At 44.8% G+C, this 19,193-nt stretch overlaps 1 protein-coding gene across 2 annotated transcripts in view; it reads right to left on the bottom strand.

Moving 5' to 3' along the window:
• Positions 1-19,193, bottom strand: part of LOC126540175 (BCAS3 microtubule associated cell migration factor-like) — a 70,852-nt gene that overhangs the window by 18,328 nt on the left and 33,331 nt on the right. For both annotated transcript variants that reach the window (XM_050186972.3, XM_050186964.3), the window contains 5 exons: positions 13,720-13,983; positions 12,968-13,124; positions 8,413-8,516; positions 7,149-7,222; positions 5,321-5,502 (listed from right to left, as the gene is read on the bottom strand). In XM_050186972.3, the coding sequence (XP_050042929.1) occupies positions 5,321-5,502; positions 7,149-7,222; positions 8,413-8,516; positions 12,968-13,124; positions 13,720-13,983 (781 nt within the window). The remainder of the gene's footprint in view (positions 1-5,320; positions 5,503-7,148; positions 7,223-8,412; positions 8,517-12,967; positions 13,125-13,719; positions 13,984-19,193) is intronic.

Consider the following 19,193-nt stretch of genomic DNA (forward strand, 5'->3'; position numbering starts at 1 on the left):
TTTAGCCTAATGGATTAAATACTTTCAAGCAATGAAATGAACTCGTCTTGTTTGTTTCAATTAAGTTTTGAAAGAATATATGAGTGAAATGTAGGTACGCTAAGTTTCAGTTAGATGACACACTGGACACCACTGACCTGTAAAAAAAAAAAAAAAATTCAGCAACGATTACGACACTCCCTAATGCAAAATTTGAGCACAGCTCTAGACATGTTTTCATTTCTCGATATAGTATTGGCTGGCAAGGAAAATCTGTCTCGTGCGGCAAGTTGCGAATGAAGCAAAGCTTTGCGAAACAAGCAACACTCAAACACAAATGATAGCGGCGAGCAGAGTCGGCGATTGTAGAAAATCTGATCTGCGGGTCAAGCGCGCGGGCTCTTATACATGACTCGTCGAAGGTTCCAGTGTAAACATGGCTTCCAGAAATTACTACACAATTTGAGTCACGCGTACAATTGGATTACAAATACTATGGTGCCATCTTGTAGTCTCACGTGGCACTCTGCTTTACTCTTCACCCCCTTTCACGATACTCTGTTCCTCCACTTTCTGCCTCATGCTTTCGCTGCAGCCTCCTCCTCCTCTTTCCTTCTCACGCTCTCTTCTTTCATCTCCCACTGTGCTCTGTGTTCGCTTTGGTCTTTTGCTGTGCTCATTTCCTCGGTTACGCGGTGGAATGGCGCTGAGGCATGCCGATGGAACACTAGGAACACACAGGAACACTAAAGAGCTGTGCTCTAAAATTTGCTGCACGCATGAAGGAACATCTTCAGCCTTTAGTGGTGCCTTTTCAAAGTAATACCGTACTTACTCAAATCTAACGTGCACGCTTTTCCCTATAAAAGGGGCCCCAAAATTACACACGTCTTAGAATTGAGCATGACCCTAAATCTGCATTACCATATCAACATTGGCATTTAAAAATGGCTGCCTCATATGCGCTTCGAGCCTAGCTGCTGTAGCTTCCTCCATGTGCTATAGCATATGTGCTTAGGTTAGTCCACCATCCGGCTTCCCGTATTCTGCATTTGCTCTATCAGCATGGAAGTGATGACTGCGAAGACGCACCGAGTTCATCACGATGCCGCAATTAAAAGGAAAGTGATCACATGTGCAGAGAGGGACGGAAATCGGGTTGCCTCACGGGCGGTGTTTGGAGTTCCCAAAACTTGCGTATGGGACTGGCGCAGACAGGAGAGGCATTCTACTCTGGCGGCTGTGCGGCCCCTATCTTGAAAGCGATTTGGATCTAGGCGCACCGTGCTGTGTTCTCTTCGCTTAGTTCGTGTTGAAGCGAGAGGCCGCATAAAGGCAAATTTGCTCGCTCCTGCTGCTGCACTTCACCACTCCAGCATTTGATAAAAAGTTTCCGCGGTCATCGAGTGAGATGTGTTCATGTTAGCTTGTGTGCACGTGACATGATGCTTGTTAACTTAATTATAAATGAATGTTCAAAACTTTATATGACCGATAAAACTACTAATCTTACTTTTCATATCATCATCATCATCATCAGCAGCAGCAGCAGCAGCAGCCTGGTTACGCCCACTGCAGGGCAAAGGCCTCTCCCATACTTCTCCAACAACCCCAGTCATGTACAAATTGTGGCCATGCTGGCCCTGCAAACTTCTTAATCTCATCCGCCCACCTACCTTTCTCCCGCCCCCTGCTACGCTTCCCTTCCCTTAGAATCCAGTCCGTAACCCGTAATGACCCTCGGTTATCTTCCCTCCTCATTACATGTCCTGCCCATGCCCATTTCTTTTTCTTGATTTCAACTAAGATGTTATTAACCCGCGTTTGTTCCCTCACCCAATCTGCTCTTTTCTTATCCCTTAATGTTACACCCATCATTCTTCTTTCCATAGCTCGTTGCGTCGTCCTCAATTTAAGTAGAACCCTTTTCATAAGTCTCCAGGTTTCTGCCCCGGACGTGAGTACTGGTATAGAAATAGCTATCTACTAATTTGCTATCAAAATCTGTGCTTTGCCTTTCGTAAGAAACTGTGATTTTTGTTAATTTATTGCAATGTTAGTGCATATGGAGCAAATCTTTGTTTTTTCAAATGAGAGAAAGTTGTATTTCTGTAAGAAAGAATGAGTTGCGCACTACTGTAAAGTACTTTTCTTTTTTTAGGTCACAGAAAATGGGTTTGTGCTGCAATCGGGGTCATCTTTCCCCCTTTATTTTTGGTGACGAAAAACGGGTGTACATTACAATTAAGGGCGTATTCAAATCGAGTAAATATGGTATGTCTGTCAACTAAAGCTAGTGAGTACAGTCAAAGCAGCCAAGCGGACAGGCACGGGAGGAAGGGTAGGTGCAGTCAGAGCAGCAAACAGCAAAAGAACAGAGGTGGTGTGGTGAAACCGTCAACTTATGCGTTAATCTCAACATGCTCTTAAGCATTGCAGATATTCAAATGTGAAAGAAACGACTAGAGGAACGGGTACGATGTAGTTACACTGCGAAAAGTACTACAGAATGTGAAAGTATGCTGATTCAAATATGCGAAGCTGAAAGACGCTGTGTGGCAGCCATTGGACAAGAAAAGTATGCTGAGCAATATAACCACACGCAAGAAAATTGAAAATCGACACATGGCAGCTATGAAAGACAAGTGTGTGTCTTTCTACGTGTCTAGTTAAACAAGTACAGTGAGAGAAAAAAGATACTAGACAGTCGCACGTAATCAAATATAGGCCTGAACGCAAGACCAACGCTAACATTTGTGCGCACGTTTGCATAATCATCTACTAAAGCATCGCTAAACACCAATTCCTACAGTGCATGGGATTCACTAATTTTTTTATTTAGGCCGTAAATCTTACAAAAACAGACGAAATAAAACTGAAGCATAAAGCTTCTCTAATTTAGCAATAAAAATTTTTAGCACAATCCTGTAAATTGCATCTATAGATTTATACAATGGAACCCCACTGATACGTTTCTCCCTCGAGCATTTTCCCAGTGGCTAAGTTGTGTTTTCGTGGTCTCGACCTAAAGTCGATTGCCTCCTATGTATTATCGTATTTGCATGATTCTAACGCACCCCCGAATCTTATGTACACCCAATTATCCCGGGCTTAAAGTAAGAAAATAAAAGTGCCCCTGAATGTACCATGCACCTGAATGTAACACGTTCGTGAACCTAACAGGCGCCTGATCTATGAGAGAAAAATATAGCATGTCCTCACATTCGCAATCAGAAAGAAAGAGATGTGCTGAATTTACCTTCCACAGAAGGAAAGTTTTCATAATGAAACCGGCGCATCATTGTCGCCACTGGCGCTTCATATGCCACGAATACCAAGCACACAAGGTGATATCCTCGAGCAATCACTTTTGGAGGTGCTATTACTATATCCCTTTCACGAGAATTTGTGCGACTCTGCATTAGACTTGTCAAAATATGCAGCCGAAAGTGTTCCTGACACTCTGCACATATGGTGAGCTGGGCACAGAGCCAGAAACGCTGGTGGCCGTATGCGCCAACACATCCAGTGCCGAGTCACACGAAACCTCACGAAAGCGACAGTATGTCCAAAAGTGATCGCAGCTGAGCACAAACTAAACCTACAGTAACCTTCAAGGAAATGCGCTCTGCCCCCCCATCTCGTGATGGCATTGATGCTGCATCTGACAGCAGCCTGCTGCCAACACAGCCGACGCAGTTTTGGTTTCGCATGTGATTGTTTCGTGCCGGCAATTTTCGGACCCACCTTTTTCAGCAGAAAGGTGCACACTAGATTTGCGTAAATATGGTACGTCCCCACTTGATACGTTGCCATTCTGTAACATTCCTGCATCTTACGTTCGGTTTGAATAATTCAGCCATCACGTAAATTTAGCAGTGCAGAGGCAAATTTGCTCTCAGATGTTGCTATGGAGACAATATATGCTCGCGGTTAAACCTGTCAAGCCCCAGCGTCGTCCCGCACCAAAATGCCAGAAGTGCGCAATCATCAGTCCCGATAAGCATGTTACTGCACGACTTAGGTTGTTGCTGGTTCCCCAAAGTCAGCTTTACAGCAATACAGGCATGTGGAAAGGGGCTACCATCACGGAACATAGCAGTGCACGTCCTTTAATTACACACAGGTGCATGTGCCGGCTCCAATCACAGTACGTGTGAAAATGGGCCTAATAACTGTGCTGGAAGTCATTCAGTACTGTTTCTGACGTTACTGGAGTGATTTGGAGCCTTCCTCACTGATCATTTTCCTAGCTGTTACGTTTTTCCCCGCATTCCCCTGAAAAAACGTACTAATAGCACTAGTGTAAAACGATCGAGACGTAAGGCTAATCAAAATTTCAGATGCCTCGTAACGCGCCATTAAATATTTAAGACTGCCTGCATGACAGCGCGCTAATTCAGCAGCCAAGACAAGCATAAAAGCTATGGTTTCATTTCGATGTGCTGCTAGCACATTTTTTGAAACGAAAAGTAGCAAAAGGATGCTAATGTTATGGCCCAGTAAAACCAGTAGCCACTGACTGTGCTCGAACTATGGGATAGGCCAAACCAAGCATTCAAGCTGTCAAGCCTGCATCAGTGTGTTCATGAGCATGCCCTCTGCACATAGTGTTGGCCTCTTTAAATGTTAGTAGTTACATGGCTTTGTATGAATTCACTGTTTGATGTTATGAATTTTCGTCCCTCAGTGTCATCAAGCAGCTTCAAGTGTGCCCAACTCTATGCTCACTGTCTGTGCTGGGGGGTACTGTGATGAAGTGAGGGGGAGTCCATGGAAATACAAGACAATGACAGTTGCAAACAAACCGGCGATCATTTGCCCAGCACAGCGCAGTTGACTTTTGTTCCCAGTTGCCAAGGTACAAAGATTTGGTGCAGACACTGACTGTATCGCCATCATGTCCAAATAATTGGTCAGCAACTGTAGCTTCTAACGGAAGCAAAGGGAGTTGGACATGAAGTAATCAACAATGTTAAACGCTTATACTTAACAAGTGATGACACTTTCAGATAAAGTTAACGTTTCCCTGTGTGATCGTCACTTGGTGCAATCGGAAAAAGTTAACAAGTTCTCTCTGTATAAACTTATGGCCACCTATGTACAGCTTTCAAATTACATAAATGAAATTGCGAATTCCACATTCAATTTCATGGGAGTTGACTGCATACATTATAAACACTGCTGTAGCCATGAATTATCATATTTGAGGAACATTTCAATGTGTTTTGGAAGTTCAGAACTAAACAACACAACTAAAGGCCAAGCTCACTTTAATGATTTAGAACTTGGTTCATCATGCACTGTTAGAAAAATATATTTGTCAAGCAAGAAGGCTAACCCTGGACTATGCACGTCGGAGTCTTCCCCAAAGGAATCGGGGGTCAGAGGTGTGTACTTCTCGGAACCCTGCGGATGCTGCGACGACAGGGGGGTGCTCGCGGGGGTTTGAAGAGTCTTGAACGAAAACTGAGGACCCATCCATAGCCTCCGATGCGGGCCCACATGTGTGATGATCTCAACCTGAAACAGTACGATAACACGGGTTCGCGAGTAAACCAGCTGTTACATACTGCGGGTTGTACCGCGAGGCGGCATCAACGCGAGGCAGTGTCGGCAATACCACTTTACTGCCATCACAAAAACCAAACGCGGAATGGAGAGACTGGCTAACACAAGTGAACACATAATTCTTCTGTACCCGGGAAATGGTTCTCTCCGTAAACAGGGTCCACCGACCATGCTCCATTTACCCGCTGAACTCAGCGGCCAGGTTCAGTACACAACACCAGCGGTACTCAAACTTTTGATTGTCATGGACCTCATGACCAGCATAAAGGTTATTCAGGAAAACAAAGCAGCCATTTTGGCTAGTCGGTTGCGCAGCGTTGCATATTCGATGGCTCCAATGTGCCCTCTGCCCTTTCTTCGCAGTGCTGCAGTGCTGCTAACCACTACATGCCTGCCACTGTTTGACGAAACACTGGACAGAGTGCTTCCTTTCCCACAGCGTAAGCAGTTATCTTCACTCAGTCTACGCTTGTGCAAAAGATGAGCAATAAAACCAGCTGCAGATAGCAAAGGACTACACACGGGCTTTCTGTCCTAAAGGAAAGCAGATGGCGGTTGCCACTTATATTTCGCTGTTTTCATATAAAATTTTGTGCAGTAAATCTTGCGCCACCGTCCAATTGACAGAGCACAGACATTTGGTAAGGGGCCACGCACATGTTCTATCGTATTAGAAGGAGAAGAAGAACTAAGGGGCCCAATTTTTTTTGTTACAGCCAACAGATATAACATGTCCATTGGTGTCATATCTATTTATGTATTTTATCACTAATACGTCACAGAATGCATAACACCCTTAGAAAGTTGTACAAACATTTAAGGATACTAAAAAATAAAAGGCTACCGTAAAATCCTGAGAGATCCCACCCCCGAAAGATGACTCACCCTTGAGTGCTCCCGGCATAAAGAAACTGAAAGTTACCCACCACACTGAAAGTTAGCCCGCCTCATATTTTCACTTGATTTTCTCTCGATTGTAGGTAGGCTATATCGGGATTAAATACCTCACTAGGAACACAAACATGAAAATACGAACTAGAAGGTGAATCTTCCACTCGGTATTCATTACCATGTGATAGTGGAGTTATGTATGTCACAGACACTTAGTCATGAGGCTAGAAAGCTTCTGTCTGTCCCAATTGCGTTTCATTGCAACATGATAGCACTCTCGGCTGTAAACATTGTCCTGTGGATGAAAAGTGGCAACAGTGCAAAAGTTCATCGGCATACGTTGAGAAGCGGTGGGGCATCCTTGAGGCCAGAAAGCCAGAGCAGCCACTAATCTAGAGAACTCGAGGGGCGGGTATAAAACAATTCGCAGCAAATCTTAAAAGAAGCCCCGAAGAAGAAATGAAATGTATATAACTGTGCCAAGTTGGGCAAGTTGGTACAAATGCATGTTTACCCGCAGCATGAAAAAAAGTAAGGCAAGGATGGCACTACACAGCACTCCTAAGGTACTGTCCTTCCTTCATGTAGAGTCCGTTTTTGTTTGCGCTGTAGGCGAACATGCTCAGGAGAAATGCCACCAGATTGTGTAAGGTAACCATGTTTATTTATTACAGAGCACTTCAACTGCAACAAGTATGGTAACCCACCTGTGAAAGCCAGCTGTCATCATTCTCCTTTTGACTCAGTCCGGAACCTTCCATGTGGCTCATTCCATTGATATCTGTTTTCAGGGAGGGTGCACACGATTAGAATGAGAGAAAAAAGAGAGAGGGAGGTGGGGGAGAGGTAAAATCATTAGCATACTAACAAGATTTCTAGACGTATCGTATAGATATTTGAACAAAGACAGAAGCTATCAATGCTTTCACAAAAGGAAGGAGAATGAGAAATGCGTGCACATTTAATGACCATGCTGGCATCATTATTTCATGAATTAATAATATTGCTGGTGTATATTAGAGCAGTGTATAACACCTCAGCTTTGTTCACTTGGGATGTCCTAGTTCATGGAGTTTACAATGTTACAATATCCGCTTTCATAGCAGTTATTGAGCTGCAAACATAACATTTCGATACCGAACAAGAAACTGTGATTTCCAGCAATTTTTACAGGAAGATTTAAATCGTAAATAAAGACATTGCTCAACAACAGAGAAGGTAGCTTTTGACCTACTCTTTTAAATGCAATAAATTTATCAAAATTGGTTCAACGAATGCCGAGAGCAAAAAGATTTTCCCATTTCCGACTGGTATTTGGATGGGAGCCCCTGGGGTACCTTATCCCAAGTTGTGGAGGTTCCACTCTGCGTGCGGCTAGGGCTGAAGGCGAGCTCCGGATCTAGCCCCACGCAGTCGCTTCGTGGTACTCCCAACCCGTAGCGCGGGAATCGCGGCTACGCCGGGTTCGAACGAATAAGGCAACCAGCGGTGTCAACGGTAATAACATTTATTGCTATTTGCAATAGCGAACACTCGCAGAGAGACGTCCTCTCAGTAATAGTAGTAAATAGGCTGGCCTCGTTGCCCAGGATAGTAAGGCAACGTGGTCACTCACGGGTTGCGGCAGGTACTCCAGTCTGGCAGGTTAGGGGTCCGGCCTCAGAGAGAGAGGGTCTCTCCCGGTCGCGCTGTTTTGTACCTTTTTACCGGGGCGAGGGGAATGCCCTCCTCGCCCGTCAGCTACCCGCCCGCGAGTCGGGGAGGAAGGGCGCGCACGCGTCGCGAGAGCGAGGGTGAATCGGGAGAGGGCATAGTGCGCCTCTCCCCTGTCTATGCCGGCTCTCGACACGACGGCGCGGGGGAAGATGGGCGCGTGTGCTCCCCACAAAGTCCAAACACGAACCAATTCATGACATGGACAGGGGCCATCCAACCCCAAAAGCTGTTCAGGAAGGAGCTGCAGCCACCAACCTTTGAAGGGCTGCTTCCCAGTGGGCACGTTGGTGGTCAATTGTCCCATCATGAGGGGGTTGTTGCTGCTCAGTGGCTGTTTTGCATCGTGGCTCATGGGTGGCCTGGGAGCAACGCCAGGGACAAGAATAAGAACACCATCAACAGAGCTGAGGTGATCAACCCAGTGCTTGAGCTAAATTGGCAATGAATGAAAAGCACAACCGACATTTGATTGATTCGTTGAGTTTAATGTCCCAGAGCGATACTCGGGCTGTGAGAGACTATGCAGTGGATGGATCTGAATAAATTTTGAACACTATGTGTTCTTTAACTTTCAGCTGAATCAACGTAGAGTTGGAACATTGTTATGAGGAAGCCACATGAAACACAAAAGTATCTTTGTTATATCCAATGTTCGTTATGAGCATACGTGCTGATGTTGGCAACAAGAAAATAACCAAATAAAAGTTTCTTTTTTTTAAAATGGGAGTCTTAAATTAACTTCGCTATATCCATGTTCACTATAGCGAGGTTCAACTGCACAAAGCATTCTTGCATCTCGCCTCCATCAAGATATGGGAACCATGACTAGGGGAGCGTACTCTATGCAAGAGCAAAATAGAACATGCTATCTAGGGAATGTAGTCACAGGCACATCACGACTTTCTCAAACTTCTGACATACACGATTCTCCATTTAAGGGAAGCCCTGCATTAGAAGTACCGTATTTACTTGCATAATGATCGCACCCCTGAATTTTGTGGTCAAAATGCTATTTTTTTCCCTTTCCCATGTAATGATCGCACCCCGAACTTGCCACAGTGATATGTCGTGTGCCAAGTCTAGCTAATGATGATCGCACTTACCACCTGTCAAATGCTGTCGAATGCTACGAGAACGATTCTTCCAACACATACCAAGTGGTCTGCATGCACCAAACATTCTTAAGCAGATGCCCCATTTCATTCCTTTCATCACTTTCCGCACTTCCATGAAAAAAAAAAGCTACAACCAAACTTGCCTTGGCTTTATTATTTGTAGACTTTATAATGGCTGTGGTCAACAACAACAAAAAAAAGCGCTTTTCAATTCTTCTTGTCTGCACTCGTGGGCACGCAGCAAATCGCGAGCGGCAACGATAGTAACCATGTTTACACTAATACGTTAGAAGTGTACCCTATTCATATGCCACCGCTTTTAACACAGCTAAGATATTCGCCCACCCATAGCGGAAGTGTACCGTATTAAGATAGTAGGGAAGACAAATGCTGCAGTTTCCGCAACATGCCCGCCATGGGTTTCTGTCACTGGCACCTAAGCGCACCCATCTCTGTTTCTGTCCCCTCAAAGTGGTCATGGCTATGTTATTGCCGCAAACTTGCCGATAGTAACGATATTATTCATTACTGATATGGAAGAAACTGTCTTAATGCGTGTAATGTACTCACGAGAAGAAAAAAAATTGCATTCGGTGGTTTCGGCTTGCTCCGCCGGCCGCCATTTTTGTGTTGTTTGGTGTCCCGCACTGTTTACAGCATCAGCCACCTATCTGTTGGCCTGTTGTCACCCCGCAGCAAATGCGGGATGAAAAAAAAAATGTTTTCTTTTTGCAGGAAATTTAACCAGCGTAATGATTGCACCCCTGAATTTGCGCCAATTTTTATTTACAAGAAAGTGCGATCATTATGTGAGTAAATACGGCACGTATTTGGCACCTTGAATTAGCGTATCCATAATTGTATCGCTGTGTTGGACGTTGTTGGATGTATGCCTGCGCAGAAGTAGAACAAACATTCAAATTATACTGGCCTGAATAGCGATGAAGTGTTTCTTCTGACAGTGGATGATATTGTGCAAGTCCCACAGCACAAATATGCAGCCACTCACGATTTGAAAAGACCAGAGTTTGCTCGTGGATTCTGTCTACAGTCTGGTGTGCTACACAGGTTGCACATACTGATGGTTGTATGTTAAATAAAATTATGTATGTGGTTTTACGTGCCAAAACCACGATCTGATTATGAGGCACGCCGTAATGGAGGATTTCGGAAATTTGGACCACCTGGGGTTCTTTAAGGTGCACCTAAATCTAAGCACCCAGCTGTTTTCACATTTCGCCCCCATCAAAATGCAGCCACCGTGGCCTTGATTCGATCCCGCGACCTCGCTCTTAGCAGCTCAACACCATGGCCACTAAGCAACCACGGCGGGTTGATGGCTGTGTATAAATAGGAGTGCCTGGTGTACCCAACTGTTCCTGCAACACTGCTGGTGCTTTCACCCTCACATTTCGTACAGAGGTGCTGCTCAGGGCGCTGCTTTATGATGCGGGTGGGCTCACGTGGTATTTCTCATACTTCGCGAGTTTTTTTTTTTTTTTGCCAGTCGGAAAAATATCGTACGCAATTAGTACATCGCTGAAAACACTGCAGTTAGATGTCATTTTATTGTGCCTACAAATGCCTCATTGACAAGTTGATAATTAGGACAGTACTTCTCGAGTTAGATAATTAATTGCAATTACCAAATTAAATACCAGTAACGAAAGAATTACTGGCAGCTACTCCACTGTACTGGAAACAATATGCCTTAAGTTTTCTTCGAGTAACGCAACTTCTCTTTTCTGAAATCTTGGTGCATGATAGTTGGGGAACACGGTATAATTCACTCAGTAACCGAAATGAGGCCAAGCCAGATTCACTCAATATCAGTATTAACAGCAGTCAACAGCAGTCATGCGCAGGAGCGCTTATACTTGGACTCACAGAAAAAAAGAAAAAGACAGAGAGAGGCTGCAGTTTCGCCGGAAAGGCGAAGCAGTATTAGTGATAGCCAAGTATGTGACAATTACACGAAGGAAGATTACACAACCGAGAGGACTCAGGCTGTGAAATTGAACTGTCTCCTACTATGAGGTCTTGTATATGCTCATATAGCGGCGTCACTTCAGCACTCAATTCTTCGAGGTCACATGAAGTTTCTTCAAGTGCAAGAAATATATATATATAAAGAACTTGAGTGGTGCTACAAGGTAAACAGAACAAGTATTTAATTTCGACAGTTTCGATCGGTGGACTGATCTTCATCAGGGTTTACAAAAAATATGGCAGTTCGGCCCTGGTAGTGAAGACACCAGACCGGGTGCCCGGTCGTTCTTACATACATCAAACCGAGAGGAACAGTTGTGACAGTGATTGATTTTCGGCGCCTTGGCAGATTTTATTACAGTGGCCTTTGGCAGCTATGCAGGGCAAGAGGAAGGCGGAGTCACATGTATGTAGAGCAAGGAGGTCAGTGAGGAAAAAAAGGGAAAAAGAAAGAAAAAGGAAAGAAAAAGAAGAAAAAAGAAAAAAAAAGAATAAAGCACACAGGAGGAGGGAGACGTGAGTCGGAGAGTGAGGGGGGCGGGAAGTAGCGGCAGCTAGGTTCTCGTGCACCCGAGGCAAGGAGGGAGAAAACGTTCGCTCCGCAGCACCAGTGCCTGGGCTGCCGTTGTAGCGGGAGAGAGGGCAAGTTGAATCGGGTGGCGGGGGGCACAATAGAGAAGGGGCCCAGAAGGAAGACAGAAGAGCGGCAACTTGTGGAAAGAAACACAGTGTCACAGTACACATATACAAGGCACGGCCCGCTCCGGCAACTCTGTGGTCCAGCTACGGTGCGGAAAAAAAAAAAAAAAAAAAAAAATATATATATATATATATATATATATATATATATATATATATATATATATATATATGGAGGTCGGAAAGCTAGTCGGGCCCCAGTCCCCCCAGAAAAATAAAAACTCTACTGCTAGATTGCTAAGCCTATAGCTTAGCAATATTGTCTACAATGAAGCTGGAGGGGTGTGTGAATATCAAACTTTTCAAATACAAATTGAACATGAATGCTTAACTTCGATTATCGAATAAGGTTATGGAGATGCATTTAATAGTAAGTTTATTAAATCTTCACCACCAAACACAGTTCCACATCAAAGAAAATTATAATAACTTATTTGCCTTTATTTCTGGCCATGGAGAGTACATCGGCACAAAAAAAAAAACTATGAAATGTTTTTGAGGCATACCTTAATCACTACATGTATTAATTAATGAACTAGTAATTGGTTTGCTGAAATATTTACAACTGACAGCTCATTCCAGCATATCAGCGACACCACTGTAGGTCTCGCATTAGCTTTCCCATGCTTGAATACGAATACTAAGGTATCGAACTTAGTGCAGCATAAATGATATGCTGAGCATTACAGAGCTAACCCTCTTGTTACCGCTTTAACATAGAGGGTTAACTTTTTAACATGCTTGAACATTGCAGTTATGTTGCCAACGTAAGATGTATGATTAATAAGCTATTACAGTAAAAGTTTGTTCATGACCATGTTAACTCTTAAAATTGAGTAAATCACACTGTCTAGTCTCCCCAACCTGAGCGTTATTACACCATCAAAGACACGTTAATTCAGAGGCACTGGGCCCTGTGCCAATTGTCACTCAGCCCATTTGTCATAAGGCCAGGGCCTGAGCAGCTCAATTTAAGCCAAATGTCAACAAACCCCAACAGAACCCACCTGAGCAGGTTCCACTGGGCATAAGCAGTCACGTCGAGCTCAATGGGCGAGTCCTCAGTGACTTTGTTCACGGAAGAGCACGGCCGAGGGTCGATAATGTACTCGGTCAGAGCACCATTACACGTCATGATGAAAAGGGAGTCGACAGGATTCTTTTCTGCATTCAGCAAAGAAAACAAGGAGAGAGCACCATTCACCAGGTGAAAGATTAAAATTTAATGAATTTTTTAAGTGTTCGGAACAAACAGATATAAATTTGATAAGGCGAGTCCTCAGTGACTTTGTTCACGGAAGAGCATGGCCGAGGGTCGATAATGTACTCGGTCAGAGCACCATTACACGTCATGATGAAAAGGGAGTCGACAGGATTCTTTTCCGCATTCAGCAAAGAAAACAAGGAGAGAGTAGCGTTCACCAGGTGAAAGATTAAAATTTAATGAATTTTTTAAGTGTTCGGAACAAACAAATATAAATTTGAAAATACATAGTCATACATTTTTTGTTTTTGGCGAGCAAGTGCATTGCCATGAACAAGGCTGACAGCCAAGATAAGTCACAGATGAAGCTTTTTTTTACAGTCACTAACCAATTTTTCTGGGCCATCGTCGATGGCAACAAGTGCGACAGAGCCCTTATGAATTATTGCAGTCAGTCCGCGGCACTAAAGTGTGTTTTGTTTACACACTACCCTCTGTAATGCCTTGGCCTCGAGAGAAAACAAATGAAATGAAATGTAATGGTGGCCCTCTCACCCTTCTTGTCGCGAGACGTGCTGGGGCTTCCTACCAGCCAGGCCCGGGGTGGAGCGAAGGCGGCTGCTATGCTAAAGGCCTCCTTGGTGGCGGGCCCCGAGGGACGGCGCCCCCTGGGGGGACTGCTCTGGGGGGCGCCAATGCCGGCCACCGAAAAGGCGGCCCCCTGTTTGATTTGGGCCAGAGGGGAGACCAGCGTTGGTTGTGGACCCAAACGCCGGAGGCTGCCTGAGGCGTACTTCTCCAGGCTGCTGCTTGACGAGCCTAGGTGGGAAGAAGCATGTGAATGTGGGCAAGATATGCACCAGCTTAACCCTTTTTCACCATTAAAAACCTGACCAAAGATGCACCAGATAGACAGACAAAGGCTTTGTGATCAAGTTGCCAAGAAGTTTCTTGTCTTTAAAGCAATGCAAAACCTGCAGTTTGGACAGCTTTGTTGTGATTAAGAAAGAATCATAGCAGATGTAACCAAATCAGAGCAATTCGTCTAACAAAGAGCACAAAGCTGTATAAGTGAGCTCTATCAGCCCTTGCAAGCCCTAGTTGTCTGGTTGGCCCCTACCCAAGACACTTCACTACTTACATCCAGTCCACACCAGTCTCTTCAGAGGCTTCACTATATCCAGGCTTAGTACTCATATGTATTCTCCACTATATCCAACATATGCACCTGTTTGTTGTGCCGGCTCTGCTCTGTACAATGCCTGTGCCTCCTCAGTAATGGCCACAGCCCGACACCCTGACAGTGCTGCATGAAAACTGTTGCAAAACTCTCCTGTTCAGCTTCACTGTAGATTGTACCTAAGCCTCTTGGTCTCGGAACTCCATGCTGCCTTCTTCACATGAAGGGCCCACAATCTGTATGTGTATGCAACGCTCTACAAATTAACCTATGCCAGTGGTTTTACTTTTGGTTCTGGAAGCTGTCACTTCTCTTGCAACAAAAAGGAGGTGAGGCATTTACACATACCACTGTTGGCCTGGCCAAGCAAAATAGAAAATTAAGAGCATAAAATGCTACCACATAGGCCTTTAGAGCCATCTCATGTAGAGTGCTGTAACAAGAAGCAAATTCAAAAGTTATTTTTGCTAGCAGCTCCGTTGCGCTGGAGTTCAGCCTATGTTGACACTGGCCCATCACTGCCTGCTCATCTTTCCACTGTTCACACTTGTGGTATATTCGACTGACCCTTATCACAGTATGACTCAGTTTTCAGTGATGTGGGATCTTCGAGAGATTGGGGCCAGAAGCCTGATGGAGTTGGAGTTGATTCCAGAACAACTGAAAGGGCCACATGACCGGAATTCTGTCGAAGCTCAATCGTGCTCCCAGCTTGAAGGTGAAAGTGCTCCCTAAGTGCTTTGAGCTAAAGTGCGGCACTCTGAATGAAAACGGTCTATGTGTTCCAAGCGTTAAACTTCAACTGGCTGAATGTAATGTTTGTGGCCAGTTGAATGCGCCACCAGACATGAACCAGGCATGCATTTTATTAAATTTTTTTATTATGCAAGCATGTTCATGAGGCACGTGCTACCATTTTCCTAGTGCGTCCGAACAGGTTCTCAAACGCTAACGCTCCAGCGAAGATCATGGTAGTCACAAGAAGGAACTCTCAGTGGAGATGCTTGAACAGGAGTCCAACTTGCCACGGTAAGAAGGATACATCTATGCCAGTGGAGCAAGAAAAATTGACAGAAAAATAAACAAGGGGGAGAGGGATCTCATCAAAGTGATGCGTTGATAGGAAGTGGTTGGCTACATTGCAGTGGGAAAAGGGACTGAAAGAAATTGACTCGCAGAAAGAGTAAGAAATTGTGTGCACACACGCGACAAAGCACACTGACTATTCTATCCTGTCAACCAATCCTTGCGTCCCAAAAAGAGCACAGCATAACACTAGCCGCAGGCATCTGTCCGAACCAATGTCCAAAAATACCTTTCTGAGATAAGGAGTGACTGTCCAATCTGTCTAGCCCAGCTGAGAGCATTTGTCTCTGCATGCTATAGTGAAGGCACTTTACAAAGCAGATATGTCTGAAATTCTTCTGCAGTGTGATGAAGGGCTGCAACATGCCACGACAGACCAGAAATACAGCCCTGGTACAGAACATGGAACAAGACAAAGGAGTTGACAGAAAGATAAATACACATTAGAATTCACAGTGGGCACACAAGGGAAGCCTCAACTCAGAACCAATATTTCAACAAGGGAACTTGACTTTGTCAGGGTGCATTCAGGATGTCAGGTGCCTCATCATTTTGAAGGCACTAACAATCACAAGTCACACTGACTCAGGGCTGACGCTTCCCTTGTTCGTCTGTTAATTAGTATGTAGAACAGACTCCTGATGGAGTGCACAGAGTTGCTTTCAAGTGCATTGCACAATAAATGTTGTCGAAACAGCGTCATCAGACATCGTTAAAAGATTCTGAGGGGTTTCTATCACCCACTTGCACATATTGTTGCTTAGGGGCACACATGCTGTGTAGAGGAAGACGCTCTTGTTGCCTGGAACGAACAGGCCCTGGAACTGGTGAAGGACGATACACTTGAGGGAGCAGAGAACCGCATGTCTTTGCTCGAGTTACTCTACAAGTTCCAATAAGGAGCAGAGTTGCGTGCTTGTTTTCCATTCACAGCTTAAATGTGTAGTTCAAGAAGCAGCCATGCAGCATGAAGAAGACACCATTGGTGCACGAATAAGCAAGCCTGGCAATGGCAGCACCAGTGCGTCATCACATTTTGATGGTTTTTTTTTATGACCAATGTTGAAATGGCTGCTTCAAAAATTAATGTCCTGTTTATCTTGCAGTAGAAAAATCGCATGACAAATGCTCCACTTTGTATTTTGCATTATTTCAGGAATGCTGACTGGCATGTGTTTTCACAGATGGCGCCACTGTGCTGTGCACAGCCAAGGATCCTGTGCTAGGCAACATCATAGCACATGCAACAGGATATTTCTATTTGTTCAAAAGAAATCGAATAACTACCATAGCTCATATCTGTTAAATGTACACAAAGTGGTCCTTGAGTGTTTCAGCTAAAGCAAGTTGACCACATAGGTAGTGCAATTCAACCACGATCGCCGACGTCACAATGAACTTGGCTTCTGCAAACATGACGTGCGACTTTCCCCCAAAACTTTGGTTGGTTTAGCGTGCAAGATGGCGGACGTCCATGCAACTCTACTCTCTGCAAGAGCACATACAGTAACTTTATTCTTTACCAGACATTTATTCACTGAACAAGGTGAAATTCACAGGATTGTGCCCAGCACACAATTTTCTACAAAGATTGCAAAAGGAAACTGCGCCACTAGTGTCTGTGGGTGCTGAAAGTTTGGCATTGCAGCCAGAATGGGAATGCTCGGTAGCGCAGATTTGCCAAAGTTTCATCCTTCTGACTTTAACAGGCCTTGTCACATTGAAAATAGATCATTTCCAATGAAGTTATATATTAAAAAATTTGGATGATTCACAAAGACTTATTGCTTTGTTTTATTTCAAAAGCAATGATTGCTTGGAACGTTAGAAAGAGCACAGGAAGTAACGCCACAAGGACGGTTAAAGACACACATAGAGATTAGAAAAATTCATGTATGGTTGAACCCACTTATAATGTATTAAAGAGCCAGGACAATTCCGTTGTTATAACCAACAACTGCTTTAACCGGGTTGCATGAAAAAGGAAAGGGGGATGGCAGAGTTGTAGTAAGAAAACTATAATGGTGGGGAGGCCAGTGCACCTCCACACCATCTTCCTCCATCTGGCTGCCGATAGTGTCGACTCGCTTAATTAACTGTTTACCTCTGCTTCCTGCCCCCTCTGGTCACGTGTAATAAGCTGTAGCTGTCAGCATTCAAGAATTGCACTGCTATAACAACTGCTCTCTCAGGTGGCAAGGTGGCCACAGGTGGCAAGTGACATGCAAGCTCCATGGGCATTGCTTTGGTGGCCCAAAAGGGGCCTTTCCCTACCACGTTATCGCTGCCATTGCCGCTGTCATTGTCATCATCTCTATCCGATGCAAGTATGTTCACGATGATGGCCTTATCGGTTAGAATCTTTCACATTTCTAATGCATCTGCATGTAGGAACTCTTAGAGTCCTGAAGCATCTTCGTCAACTGCGGACCAAAGTTCTGGCATCACTTCGTTGGTGGGAGCTTTGCAGGCTTCGTATAAGTCACTGCTGCCTCGGGCATAGCATGCTTTCCCAAAGCCGTTCCGCACCGTAATAGCGCTTGCTTCAGACCACGCACCAAAGATAAAATGCGCGGCCATCACTAGATTGATCTTCAAGTCTGGTTGCTCCCTGCTTGTCTGCCTGGCCATGTCCATCAACAAGACTAATTTGTCCAGGACGCGGTGACGATGCATGACCTTAAAATTGGCAATCACGCCAGCGTCCATGGGCTGAAAGCCTACCGTTGTGTTTGGCAGACGGAAAAAACTTTCATGCTCGAGAGCTTAGGCACGGAGTGGTGGGCACCACAATTATCTAGGATGAGCGTTACCTTCCTCTTAGATTGCTCTACATGGTGACCGAACTCCAAGAGCCACTCATGAAAAATTTCTCGCATCATCCATGCCTTGCGATTGTGACAGTAGTATACCGGTATCCTGGCAGCACCACGGAAGCAGCGGGGATTTTTTTATTTCCCAATGACAAATGGAAGGGCACTTATTGCTTCCATCCTTGTTGGTGCACAAAAACAGAGTGAGGCACAGCTTGCTATTTTCGCCACCTTTACATGTGTCTCCTTTGAGTGCATGCATCTTAGATGGCAACATCTGGAAGAACAGTCCTGTTTCGTCGCCATTATATACGTTGGTGTTAACTTAGTTGCCGAGAGTGTGGGGCAGCGTTTTCTCCCCCCACTTCTGCTTCGCCTCCACATCAAGTGAAGCTCCCTCACCGGTGATGGCTTTGTAAACAGTACCGTGCCTCTTCTTAAGGCACTATACCGAGCCACCACCTGGCTGGAAGTCTACAATGTTGATGAGCAGGGCAAACACCTTCGCCTTTATGGCCAGAATTGGCCCAGTGATGGGCAAGTTCAAGGCACGCACACCGAGAAACCACTTGTAGAAGGCCTCTTCTACTTCCTTATAGGCACCTTGTCGAACGTGTTTGCACCCGTTGTCTACCGAGCAGCTTTCTTTGTTGAACTTCTCTGCTGAGCGAATGACTGTCGACGATGTCGGTTGCGATAGTCCATACTTCTTCACTGAGTCACACACTTTTTTATCATCTTTGTAGTATTTCACGAGACTGCACTTCGTTTTCAAATCTATAGCAGTGCGCTTTCTTTTCACTGGCAGCGTCATGCACTGCTGATGATCAGCGGGCAGATCAGCCATCTCCTGTTTTGGCGGCGAGTCAAACAAGACAGAGAAACCACATGGCCAGCAACGACTTTGACGCAACTAACAAAGACGAGCACGAGCAATTTATTCCATTGGC

This window comes from Dermacentor andersoni, chromosome 3, assembly GCF_023375885.2.
Source record: "Dermacentor andersoni chromosome 3, qqDerAnde1_hic_scaffold, whole genome shotgun sequence".
Lineage (NCBI taxonomy): Eukaryota > Metazoa > Arthropoda > Arachnida > Ixodida > Ixodidae > Dermacentor > Dermacentor andersoni.